General features: G+C 35.8%; 1 protein-coding gene across 1 annotated transcript in view; it reads right to left on the bottom strand.

Annotated features, from left to right (window-relative positions):
• LOC135738491 (MAM domain-containing glycosylphosphatidylinositol anchor protein 2-like) overlaps positions 1–14,518 on the bottom strand; it is a 111,119-nt gene that overhangs the window by 47,227 nt on the left and 49,374 nt on the right. The window contains exon 3 of the mRNA XM_065256576.1: positions 3,791–3,965. Within this exon, the coding sequence (XP_065112648.1) occupies positions 3,791–3,965 (175 nt within the window). The remainder of the gene's footprint in view (positions 1–3,790; positions 3,966–14,518) is intronic.

Here is a 14,518-nt window from a genome sequence, read left to right on the forward strand (position 1 = left end):
GCAGTTTAAAGAACATAGGAAAACCTGATGACTTCAGACAAAATAATACAAACGTAATCAGCAATAAAGCTGTGAAATCCCTCCCTCTCTTCTTGAGAGGCATTAAAGCAACACTATGTAGTTTTTTTTAACCTTTAAATAATGTCTCTAAAATTATTTCAGTGATAGAACAACTTTTAACTGGACAAATTGTACTGTTGCTGCAACCTGAGCAGCCTCCTAGCTGCTACAAGCACACTCTGAAAGTGGCGGTGGAGGGTAGGAAACCCAGCCCCGCCCCTCCCCATGCCTGCAGAAGAGTATCTGATACCAGGCACTGTTGCGCTTTTCAACCACATGGGGAGCTGTAAATCATTTTTAAATGGAAACTACATAGTGTTGCTTTAACAACTAAGTCACAAAATGTTAAAATAGTGTTAATGAGTCAAAAGAACCCAACCCCATGTCTCTACGATGTTCAGATGCAGAGATATCTCTTGCAAAACGGTTGCTAGGGTATTCTTGTTGGTTGCTAAGTAGTGAACTGGCATTCACCAATGATTTTACTCCAAAAATCGTGAGTCATCATGGATGATTCCTTTCTTATACAACGGGTCTGTTGAATGCTTTATTCTTATTTAAAATGTCTTAAAAATAGGCACCAGAGCAATTTCTGTGTTAACCGTGGTATAAGCAGAATAATTTACTTATAAATAATGCACACCCGCAATGTAACTCCGCTTCGCATCGTGCTGCATAACTACCTTGAGTGTGCATTATTTTCTTTACATCTAGCCCATTCTATACCCCTAAATATTTCAATATTTTGATGAATTAAAAACTTCTTTGAAGTTCTGAAAGAATCTTCTCACTGACAGATGTTATCCCTCATCCGGTCATATAGATCCGTCTATCCCAGGAGCCGTTGACAGCACACAAACACGGAGTCACGACAACAAAGGAGAAAGTGCTGCGAGGCCATTTTTCATGTTGCCACACTGAAGGTGTTTAGAGCATCAAAGTCCAGAGCAGCAATTTCAATGCTAAGTAACAAACAAGGCTACAGAGCGCTAAAAATACTGACGCTGGCAGCCGGCTATCAATCCAGTTCAGCCCGCGGGGACGCCTTTAACATTTCTCACAGACACGCAGTTAATGAAAAACACAGCAAGTGCAGATCCAGCAAGGCCAGGTGAATGTTTAAAACAACAGCTGCTGCTGTGATCCCTTCTCAAGCAACTGCACATTACTCTCATACTGTAACATAAAACAATGCTTAGAAAAACTGAACCTTTCATTGACCTATATGAGAGATATCAGACTCTATGATTCCTCTTGGTCTGACAGAAAACCAGAACAACTCATCTGTATGCCCACAGTGATATACTATAGTGAAGAAACGGTTTCATCTCATAGACAGTCTGAAGAAGGTATTTGTCATGAAGATGCCATGCCAGAAGTGTGATCAGTGCCACAGATTCTGCTATAACACATACTGTATACTATATGGCAGTGGCGAGGTCAGACGAGGTTTAAATTGAGTGGAGCTCTGTAAAATAGGGTGGACCTCAATGCCTACTCTTAAATTACATCATTTTACAATACAGTGGGTAATCGGATAACACTGCTGTAAAGGTTTTGTCATGTTCATGTCTTTAATTTTGAAATCATGGGTTGCTATGGCCCTGTCCCAAATGGCACACTCCGGACTTGTGGTTCTCCTCAAAGTCCACACTTTGATGACATCATGTAGTGCAGACTTTAGAGACTCTTGACGCGAGTCCAAGAGGGTGCATCGGAGTCGTATTTTGGGACAGACTCGAGCGTTAGGCTGATAAAAGGAAGAGAAGTTGCCTGTCAGTGTGAACTCCTCCGTTCCGTCGTCGGATTGATCTGATAGCTCTGATTGCTCTTTCGCAAGGACTTCTAGGTGCGGGCTTCGCCAAAGACTGCATCAAGGGGGCAAAGGGGGCGCTGATGAGCACACTTCTGATCGTAAAAATAACAGATGGAACACCCTACAGACTTGTAGACTAAGCGAGCGCACGCAATTTAAGGCCACGAGACCGAAAGTCTACATGAAGTGCTCCATTTGGGACAGATTTTTTGAGGGTACTACAACTTTAGGACCAGATTGAACTGTTTGCATCTTTAAGACATATCTGAGTGTTTTTATGAGAAGACTTGCCAATAGGGGTGCACTGAAATTTTCCTCCGCTGAAAATGTTAAAGGTGACATAGAATGATTGAACGGGGTATTTTCCATCTAGACAAAAATGTTTTTGTTTGGGTCTGTAATGCCTTAGAAGCTTCCTAAAAACCTCTCTCAGATAGCTCTATTAGGGTGGGGGATTTTAAACAAGTGGTTTTGCACCTATTTGGCTCCCCCTACTGGCTTAACTTGCAATCTCATTACTGATTGGCTGACTTTGCTGCCACTCAAAAAATGTAGCCAATTATTTTAAAGTGGAGGGGCAGTGGGATGCCTGTGATGTCATAAGCATCAGTTTTTCAGATTGGGCCGTTTTCTGGCTGACATTTCTAAAAGAGGAATTTCTATGAGACTGAGATGTTTAGCATGTCTAGCACTTTTTGTATGTTCGTGAATGTGGGTAGACTACCATTATTCAACAAAGACGAGGTAAAAATGGTTTTTCATTCTCTGTCCCCTTTAATAAAAAACTGCTGAACATGCAAGTCAAAAAATAAATGTTCCCCCCACACACATGCATGCACAATGCTTTCATCATTAGGATGCGATTGTTTCGAACAAAGCAGGAAGTAAAGCTCTCTCTTAACACTGAAGCCCATTGTAATGTTACGTCTGTGTTTTTTTATTCGTGAGTTGATAGGTGCATGATGACACACAGCCCTATCACATGCCATCATATTGCTTAGTTGATCTGTTGCGTGTGCAGCTCAGACCATGCTTGCACGCATCTGCCCTAAGCACCAGCACATACAGTGAGAGACGAATCAGTGGAGCTTCTCATGTTCTTAGTGAGACGATCAAACGTCTTTCCAGCCAAAAAACTAAACAACTTTCATCCTTAAAAAGAAACCTGCCACGTTTGCTTAAATAAACAACAGTCAAATTTTCTGTGTGTAGCCTATACAGCAGTTACAATAAAATGTTGCATAGCACTGCACAACTGTGTTTTGCTAAAGCTAAATAGGCTATGTGTTTACAATTTGAATTTGGATCAAGTTCTGTTTTTGCACTGCTGTTTTGCATAGCAATTTAAAATGCAAGTAAAAAATAATTAACATGCAACAGCAGAATAAAGCCCCATGCACTGTCATTCTGTGTTTCAGAATTTAGATTAATTTAATTCAAGCAATTTAAGTTTTCGGTTTCAGACCAGAATTTTAATTTCGGTGTATCACTACAATACCAAGACTGTGGTATTTTGAGATAATTTAATGTGTCCTGATGTTCTCATGATGCGTGTATAAATATGTTGTGTGAAAAGTCATACACCAAACTCCTATTTTGATACATTATGATCAGTCCTTTCTAAATGTATTATTTCTATTTTTAAACCATTGTCGTTTGGGTTTGGGGATACCAGCCTGACTCTCTTACCATTAGGCCACGACTGCCCCTGTGAACCCCAGACTCTTGTGCAGAACATGAAAACATTTGCTCTATATGACATTATATGTACTGAATGTACTGAAAGATTAACCTGAGAGAGAAACCTTTGAGAAATAACATTTTCATCTGCGTCATTCAAGTATTTATTATTCTGATGTGAAAGCTTATAATGGAAATTTGATTCAAACCAAAACTATTTTCAGAGTAACTTACAGTAGACGTCCACTCGAATGGATTTAATGGCCGGTGAACCCAGTCCATTCTCAGCCTTACAGTAATATCGTCCACCCTGATGTCTCTGGATTTTAGCTATGTGAAGAGTTTCATTGAATACACTGTTGTCCTGGAAGCGATCTGAAATGCTGCCTGCAGTCTTGGTCCATCGAATCTGCACAGAAGATAAGATATGATACGACACGACACGTTAAAGCCTTCTGACTGTAGCCTTTCAACTCTTTATACTGTAATTTGACCTTTTGTTTATATTCAGCATGTTTTAGTTACCCTTTTAGTGTATATTTTTTGTATAAAATAAGAATTTCATTGTAACACTCATCCCATTAATATACCAATGCTATTCATTCACATGACAGAAAACTCACTGCTTTATAAATTAGACAAACATTATTGCATTTTTCATATCTTCATAACATTAAGGATCTTTATATGTACAGTACCAGAGATCTGGTTTAAACTACTTTGACAGTGATGCTTGAGCCAAACATTACAGCAAAATAATCTTCTTAAACTTTTAAAGACTGTAAATACAGGAGAAATAAGGACTTTTTTGTGCATATACAGTAGTATTCACATCAAGTTACAGTAATATAGAGTAAACCTACAGTAAAACACTGTATAAATAACACACATAGGTTCCTGTCACATTTATATTACAATTCTGTCCAAGCTTGTTATTAACTAACACCAGCCTGGTCTTAGTATTAATATGTAACTTTCAAAAACACAAAACACATTATTTTGTGCCAAAAAGATAAATCCAAGGCACTCTTCTTCAATGAAATTTTAAAAAGTCTTTATTGAACTGGCTACTTCATATTAGAAAATTAAAAATACATGGGGAAAAGAAGGCAACCCACGCATAGCGGCACAAACAGCCTTCTTCAGTGTATATTTTGTGCATTTAAATAGATGCTGAAGTGTACAATATAGACGTATTTGCAATATTTAATCATAGCATTATTAAGTTTTTACAGCTACAAAATTTTAAACATTTACAAATCTTTCATAACATAAAGATTACTGTATAATTTCCCTTTTAACCATTTAATCGATAATATTAACAAACTAACCCTACCCCAAACCTATCCCAAAACCCAAACCTTTTTTGTACAAAATGTTTAAAATACGTAATGTATTTTTCCTATATTATTCAACATAATGGACAGAAATCTGTAGGAATTTTAGAATAGTAAACACAGTATAGCATTTAAAAGATATTTTAAGCCACTAATAACAGTTTGTTAAAATCATGAACTGATAGAAAAAAGCATAACAGGCAGACAAGTGTAAACACAAATGATTTATTTATTGTGAAATTTCAAAAGCAGAACCAAACGTATTTAAAATGATGATGTGCTGCAGTCACGGTCCTCTCTGTTTATGAAGTACAGAGAATTATTAAAGTTATAAATCCATGAGAACGTCCAGCTTCTTTCTGTCAAGGCGAGCATTTCAAATTTCAAAAGTACATTGACTGAAAGACGGCAATGTAGCAAATCTTTGATGTTGCATGCAAGAGCCATCAGTGTTTAATAGTGGCGTCAAGCAATGTGTCATAAATCTTCTTAAGGTGCAATATTTGAATTAAAATTCACTACGAACACAAGATTTGAGTTTACGGACACTGATGAGAACTGGGATCAAGATCTCTGGATAAAGGGATGAATTTGGATCTGTTCCTCACAATCGTATGCATTTGAAAGATGTGGATTACAGCAAATGAATAAAAGGAACATCTTTTGTAAATTTATGTTGTATTTTGGTGTAATTATTGTTGCATAGAAGAAAATGCCTTTTGTGTGTCATGGCAAACAAACTAAATATTACAAAATGTTTAAATGATTAAGGAAATATTTTTTATTTATGGTTTTAAAATGTAGTCTTGTTTAATATTGTGTAATTCTCTGAAAGTCATCAACATTTCATTAAGTAAATGAGTAAACTGTCTTAAATAAATAAGTCAGAAAATATGACGGAAAACATGTCATTAATATGAGTAAGAAACGCTAATGTAACGCTATTTTAATATTTATGAAGAGGAATTAAGCTGTTAATATGTAAATAATAAACATATTAGTACTGTCAACATGTTGATAATAAACGTTTCAGTGTGTGTGAGTAAATGTACGTGCAGTACACAAAAAAAAACACAGGTATGAGATCACACTGCTAATACATATAAACATACAGTATATAGTCAAGTGAGATTTCAGTTTGAGTCAGTGTAGGCTTATATGAGATGATGTTGTTTGTTTGTCAGTACTGTATACAGTATGATAAACACTTCACCAGCACTCCTCATTTGTTAAACAAATGTCACCGTGTGTCCCCTGGGATCTCCTGTCGTTCTGTCTCTCTTACACCAATGTCAATATGTTAAAACACACATGCTGTCACCTCGTGCTGTTTCCTACATAAACACTGAAGACAGAGATTAACTGTTGTGTTCCAGAAGAACCGAGGGGTGGATCTGAGGTCTCACTAATGGGGCTCTGGGATGCCCAAACACAGGGAAGGAGGATCTGCTTTTGTCAGTCCACCCAACCCATCACTTCAATACATTTAACCTCATCAGTAACATCCAGCTCTGCTGTGCCATAGGTCTTTGTCTATTGGGGCTCTAAAGATTAAAAGACTTCACAAATACAGCATTCTTGAAGGTTTAGGATATAAATAAAGGTACAAGAACACCAGCGAGTCCTTCTAAAATATGTAAACAAGCACTTATAGCTACACTAGAATAACCGGCGGTGGGACGTAATGATGTACAAATACTTCATTACTGTATCTGTACTTTACTTTGCCATTTATTTTTCTGGCAACTTTTACACCTTACAAAATATATGTACTTTTTACTTCAAATCAGACTCGTTACTTTAGTTTTAATCTGTATTTTTTAATAAAAATTATTTCAGGAGATTGATCTTGTTCCCACTGCCCGTGCGCGTGTCCGTGAGTCCGTGTGTCTGTAAAGCTCAAATCTCTGACACTGGCACATCACGTCACACAGGTAGGCAGTACTCGTTCACAGCTCTTAATAGTTGTATTTTTCTTGGCTTGTTGTTTAGGTGTGTGATGAACAAAATACTCAACTTTACACCTAATTAACCACAAGACAAGTGTATTTAACTTGTGTCTTGCTAACATGCATGAGTCGTAAGAAGCTCATGTAATAAGTTTTCCTTCCTACACTGTAAGAAGAATTCCTACACTGCAAAAATTACTTTCTTTCTTAGTATTTTTGTATTGTTTTAAGGTCAAATATCTAAAACTTCTTAAAGGTGCAGTGTGTAGATTTTAGTGGCATCTAGTGGTGAGGTTGCATATTGCATCCCTCCCTTTCAAAATGCATAGCAAAGCTATGGTAGCCATCACAAGACAAACATGTCAGCGTCTGAGACAACGTAGTTATAAATGCGTTCTGTAGAGTAGTTTGACAGTTAAGGGCAACCGTAGAAACATGACGGCGCAAAATGGCGACTTCCATGTAAGGGGACGTAGATGTATGTAGATAAAAAAACATCTCATTCTAAGGTAATAAAAACAATACAGTTATGTCTTTATACATCACTGATAATATTGTTATGTATATTATATTGCATTTCTGTCGAAAGATCCTTTTAAAATTTACACACTGCATCTTTAAATCAAAATGCATTTTCTTCATGAGCAAAATTACCTAAAAACCCTTTAAAAAGATATACCGTATAATTTTTAAGTAAATTTGTGCTTAAAGCAAACAATGGGGGTAAGAAAAAAAATCTTGAAATAAGTTATTTTTACTGTTTTCTTTTTAAAAAAAGAATCAAGAAACATTTTCTTACCACAATTTTTTAAAGTTTACTTTTAGATTATTTTCTTAGGTAATTTTGCTCATCAAGATCTGGATTTAAGAAGTTTTAGGTATTTGTACTTAAATCAAGACAAAAATACCAAATAAGAACGTCAATTTTTTTTTGTGCATACTCGCTCAGCTGTATTTAGTATATTTCTACCCAGTCTTACAGTATGTAGATGCATATAAACAGCACGAACTGTGAAAATCATGCAATACATACACCAAATTCCAATTTGGCATGCATATGATACGCCAGTCCTTCCACTCACTTAAACGGCGCATGTTTTTTTTTTTCGTTTTATTTATTGGTTTCTCATTTTTTTCTGTTTTTTAAACCATTATCGCTTGTGCTTAGGGTTAGATTTCAGATTTACTTAAGGAGTTATTTAATATACAGGTTTCTGAATGTTTTTGTCTATATTTAAGCCATTGTCGCTTGGAGTTGGGGTTAGAATTGGGGTTTGGGTTAGGATGTCATTTTTATATAACAAAAAGTTGTTCTAAGCCTAAACCCAAAAAAGCAAAAACATAAAACGACAAAAAAATTTTTTTTGTGTGAATGGGAAGGACTTGCGTATCATATGCACCCCAAATTGGAATTTGGCGTATGTATTGCACAATTTTCACACTTTGTGCTATTTATATGCAACTCCGTGAGACTGCGTTCTATATTCCCCATTTACTGTATCAATACATTACATTGTTGTTGAAAACAGATTTATTTCAGACAGAAACAGCAATGCATAGCTGTTGTGTTCATACTGGCCCAGTTTTTTTTTCTTTGTTCAGGTGAGAACTGTCAACAGCAGAGAGTTATACGGATCAATTATGAATGATCATTTCCTACAGTAGAGAAACCATCATCAAAGCACTGTGGAGTCAAGTGATTCACTGAAATTTACACCAACTCACAAGTAAACCTCATGTGATTTAAAGCCGGTGGGTGGACTCTTTCATTCTTAAAAACAGCAGCTAGTAAAGCATCAACACATATAAATAAAACCCAATATGACAACTCATTCCCAGATGTGGAGAAGACGTCTCAAGCTGTTCTCTAGTAAACACACACACAGCCCTGTTGCAACATCCCCAAATCATTCCCAAAGAAACACTACCCATAATCCCACACTATCCATAATCCTGAAGACAGATCCACGTACATTGTTGTTACCATGGAAACATAAATCATGCTAAAGGAGCACCGCAGTAATCGCCCACTTTCATAAAGTATTGCCAAACATTTCAATGGGGGTTGATCTAAATACATACAGTAGGTTCTTTATTTTCAGATTCAGTATTTTTCAACCATCTCCAAAACAAGATAAATTCACACAGATTATACAGATTATTCATACAGATTCATTCAGATTATTCATAAAGATACATACAGATTCAGACAGATTTATAAAGATTCATACTGATTCAGTAAGTGTACACAGCTGCTGTTATGCAAAAGCACAGACATGTGGTGAATGACCGGCTCAAATCACTCAAATCTCACACTTTGCCATCTAATTGATCATTTGAATTTTTTAGTCAATGTGTGTTTCTCTTTAACAACCACTGTTGATTCAACATCCAACAGCTCATAAAAACAACTACACTGTAAAAAGTGTTTCTGTGCCTTAGTAGATTTAACAAAAATAAATTGAGTAAACTGTATTAAAAAAATTTGATTCTTGTTTTTCTAATCAAAATATGAGTTAAAATAAAATAAAAATTGGAATAAATTGATTAATTCTAAATGAACACATTATTGAGTAAATTCAACTTAATTTTATTTTGTATAATCGATTTAAATTTGTGAGAAAGAAATTAACTTAATAATTTTGTGTTAAAACTACATGAACTATTTTAGTAAACACAACTAACTAGGCAGTGGACTTGCAGTTCCCAGCATGCTTTGCATGGGACTGCATTTGGAGAGTGAAATTTGAATTGAAACTTTTTTTGTTTTGTTTTTAAATAAAAAGAAAGACTTGTTAGTGTTTAATGTTCATTTATCTTCGATATTTGAAATAGTTTCTGTTTCTTCTTTGAGTTTTGTAGTTACCATTGCATAGACTGCATACTGAAGTATGTCGCGCTTCACAGCTGCCCAAAACGAAACTGAGTGGGTGCGTTGTTTGAATAAACGTTTCTAGCCCTCATCTCACGGCATAAAAACAACAACTAACCATAAATATGTTACCTGTACCAAGAAAAGTAGGTTTATCTAACTGAGTAATACTAGTACAATTAGTTAACTCAACTCAATTTTATTGCATTCATATTAAGTAATGTTAGTGTGTTCAATATACTTAAAAAAGGTTGCAAGTTGACTCAACCTAAAACTTCCCATGGAGTCACTTGCCTCACTTTTTATAAGTTAGATCTAGGTATTACTTTTTACAGTGTATTACAGACATCTGATGCTCTGAGTATATCATAAATAATAACATTAAATTCATGACACAGACAGTTTGCAGTGACTCCCATCTGCTATATAAACCACAAACCACCTTTAAAAACATCCCAAGTGGTATTAATAACTATTAATACTAATAAATATGGTACATTTGTTTATTTGGTCAAACATCATAACTCGTCTCATCGGACAAGAAGGTTTAAAGTTTTACCCAACATGTCTAATTATTATAAAACATTTGATCTGATCTGCTGATGGTCACAGGTGAGTTTAGATATATTATTGTTTCTGATCACAGCAGACAAAGCACTCAAACTAGACCCAATAACTCAAACAAACATGTTTACCCAGAATGCCGCTCTGTCCTTCAAGACAGACAGATAAACTCGGCTGTAAGCTCTTAAACACTAAAGCACACTTCAACAGCAACATCCCTTAGTCTAATGTCCAATGCCATATCACATAAAAACTGATTTGAACATAAATACACATACTGAACAGATCAGTCTTCATGTAAAGCACACAAGCAACTATAAAACTCCTTGCATTGGAAACATGTTTACCTACAGACAGATAACTATAGTTTTTCAACATAGCCCACGTATGATGGGGAGAGCAAGTACCATTTTTCAGAAAAACTCCATTTTAAAAGCTAATGTTTCAGACAAAGATATATTTTTGCTGTGGTCATTAACTCACAAGTTTGGTCTATCAATACCAGCTGGAATTTAAAAAATTTAAAACGACTTCAGTATAATTTCCCTTTGAACATAAGTAGCGAAATTGACCCTGTCAGCAGGGATGAACATATGTAACACGACAGAAAAAGACAGATTATTGTGTTTCACTTGTTTTTATAAAATATGGATGACTATGACCTGGTTAATATGTAACTGCAAACACATTTTGTTGTTTATCTTTGCAAACCCGACAAAATAAACTTGAATTGTTGAGAATAAAAAAATTTCAACGGTAAGAACACTATGCAAATTAAATCAAATTAGAATAATATAGAATAACATTTAAACCCAATTTACTTTTATTTTGAAAAACTCTGAGAAGTCAAACTTCAGGATGTGTTAGGTCACTAAATAACCTGTAGAATGATCAGGGCCCGGTTCCCCGATAACGTTCACTCTTAGCGTGCTAAGAAGACTCAAAAAGATATATCTTACCAAAGTTGTTGATGTTCCTAAGTGTGTTCCCCGAAGTGTCTCTTAAGAAGCTTCTTAACACGCTGCCTCTAAGAACGACGTACAATGGCGCTGTCCCAAGTGAAGGTGCTGAATTATTTGTGATCGATCACTCAGGGATCGATTTTCCACTTCACGCGAAAGTGCATTACGGCGTTAAGAAAGACAACACGTTATATACAAATGGAACATTACTCAAATTATTCCAGTCACATTTATTTTAACATAGTTTAAGTTATCCGTAAAATATAGACTATTAATTAAATGATCAAATTGTCAGTAATACGGGTAGACGAACCGGGTATCCCTCGCTCTTTATCCACCCTCCTTATCCCGTTGTGCCACTTGTGCCGCTTCTTGACATGGGTTTTGACTTTAAAAAAATATGTAATACACTTTTATACGACTGTTAAGGTACTTAACAATCAGAATTGATTGCAGTATTTCTGTTTAATGCGGTAGGCTATTGCTTACCATTAATGTTTTCAATAAAAAGCAACCTAGGTAGAGAATATGGTCTGAGAAGATCTAGCAGCTCCATAATGAGTTGTCTTGGAAGGCGATTTTTTATTTAGCCTCGTCAGGCAAAATGTCAAAAGGTTTAAGGGTTGACGAATAAATTGGCATGGACTTAACAGTTACGTGGCCGGTGTTGTGTGGAAGTCTGTTCCCCCTATGTTTCCCTTTAGTGTATTGTTTTTATAGCATTTTTATCACATTATACGTTTATTCTGTATATACATTGAAAGTTTTAATGGCTACTGAGATGTATATGTGTGCATTTATGTAATGTATCTTGACTGTTCTTGATTGTAAGTCATTTATTTTTACAGTATATTTATTATGTTTGGAAACATAACAGTTTTAAAACAAACAGTAGGGAAAAAAAGAAAAGAAAAGAAAAAGACAGGCTATGTTAAAAGACATAAAACTGTCACATATGAAATATTTAATAAATTGTATAATAGAATACATGATATTATTGCTTTTTAGTATAACCAATTGAAATCTTTAATCTTTCTAAATAAATTATAAATGTAACGTGATGAAAACGCTATAAACATAGAGGGAACAGACTTCAATGAGGAACAAACACCGGCGCCGTCTTTGATTCATTAGTTCTGATACCAAATAAAGTCAACTGCATAAATAGTCCCGTATCCATTGCAAACATATTTTATTATAAGTCTTAAAAATGTCCATAACATAAAATCATTGTCAGCATACCATAGTTTGACTTGTACTGTGCTGCGCTGATTTCTAAAGACTGCGGCGATAGCGTTTTGCGCTCAAACAACGCTAAGAGAGAGCTTACGAATGGTCCAGACCAACCTTACGAAAGTGTGACTTACAGAAGATATACTTAGCGTACGAACGTTTTGGGAATCGTGCCATAGAGTTAAGAGAGAGGTTAAGGAATAGGTTAAGAACTTCTTAGCGATAAGAACGTTTTGGGGAACCGGGCCCAGTACTCTAACACATAAAACCAGAAACACAACGCGTTATAAAAAAAAATGACGCTTTAGAAATGTACTGATCATGGTCGAAAACATCATTTTGGATCTACATGCACAAAACGATGATGAAATAACGTGATATTTGTCAGCTCTGTCAAGGGTTGTGTGCTAAAGATGCTGTCATAGTTTGGAATGCAAATGTAGTCAGGACTCTGAGAAAATCACTTTGTTACTTTCGCCCCGGTTCTCCCCTTATATTAAAGAAAAGGCCATCTGTGAATGAACCATGAAATCCCTGAGCTCCTGCACATGGACTGAACCCAAATTTAAACTGAACTTTAAAACGAAAGGTTCTGTCAAATGAAGACTAATGTAGTGTACTGTTATAAATCTGTGTCATAAAATATAGCTGGACACGCAGTCTGCAGTTGCTCTTTTAGTATCAGATGTGTTTAAACTTCAGACTGCTGTAAAAAGCCTGAGTGCTTTGGACAAGCTCCATAAGCACCATCTGAGGGATTCTGGGTAAAACAATGATACATATGAACACTGTAGAAACTGATAGTCCCGGGTCAAGTCACATCAGTCTGTGATGTCATCAGACAGATTTTGTCATAATCATAATGAATTTTTACATGTCATTAATACCACATCACTGTAAAATAGAGTCATATACTCGATCAAACATTCAAAATATATTCTCATATTTTACACGCTTGTGCTAGACTTCTAAAAGTGAAGATGTTACTGTACACAATGCCACAGAAGAACCATTATGGCTTTATGGGTCTATAAAAACCTTTAAAATCCACAGAAGCTTTCTGTTTCACAAAAGTTTTTTGTTGTTGTTGAAGAGGTTCTTTAGACTTTAAAAGGGTAAGAACAAATGACTTTTGACTGGATGGTTCTTTGGGGAACCAAAACTGGTTCTTCTATGACATTGCTGTAAAAAAACTTGTTTTATTTTGTTGTAAGAATGTCTTCACAGGAACAGAAGACATAAGTATTTATATAAGAAATAATTGACGATGAGCTGTTAAATTATTATTCGAAAATAATGCACACCCAATCTGGTAATCTTCAAATAATTCAAAGGACTGAAGTCAATTCTTGCACTTATACCACGATTATCACAGACATTGCTCTGGTGGTTATTTTAAGACATTTGACAGGTTAGGTGTGCACAGGGCAGAGGTTAAATTGGGATTTCTTATGTTGGGGGCTCCGTAGAGTCGGGGGGGGGGGGGGGGGGGGGTTAAGGGGTAACATGTTTAATACTGATGACAGCAAAGTCAATTGTGTGTTTCAATGACATGCTGGACCTGTGATAGGATTTCATAAGTCTCAACTTTGAAGCTCTGCCAGAGGTTGACCCAAAATATTTTAAAAAGAGTGTCTGAACCATAGATATGTATAAAGGCTAGATGGCTCGTCCGCGCTGATGGCCAATTGAGTTGAACGTCCGCATTTTGGCGGCCATCTTAGGACAGGGCGCTCGCTCACTCGTAGCATTGAGTTTTAATGATGCAGGTACTTTTAAATGACCATAACTTGCTTAATTTTTTACCGATTTTCAAACGGATTGGTTTGTTATAAACGTCAAAGATGTACCTATGACACTGAATACGTATACTAAAAATAAATAAAAAATTTATGAAACATGTTAAAGCATCCATAATTATAGCCACGTTAATAACGTTTGTAAAAAACCAAACCGTTTGTAAATCCGTCAAGAATTCAGCAAGTTACGAGCATTTTAGTTGGCGTATGTCACTCACCTTCCGTCCACAGCAGCAGGGAGCAGCA

The sequence above is a fragment of the Paramisgurnus dabryanus genome, chromosome 12 (genome assembly GCF_030506205.2).
Source record: "Paramisgurnus dabryanus chromosome 12, PD_genome_1.1, whole genome shotgun sequence".
In the NCBI taxonomy this organism is placed as follows: domain Eukaryota; kingdom Metazoa; phylum Chordata; class Actinopteri; order Cypriniformes; family Cobitidae; genus Paramisgurnus; species Paramisgurnus dabryanus.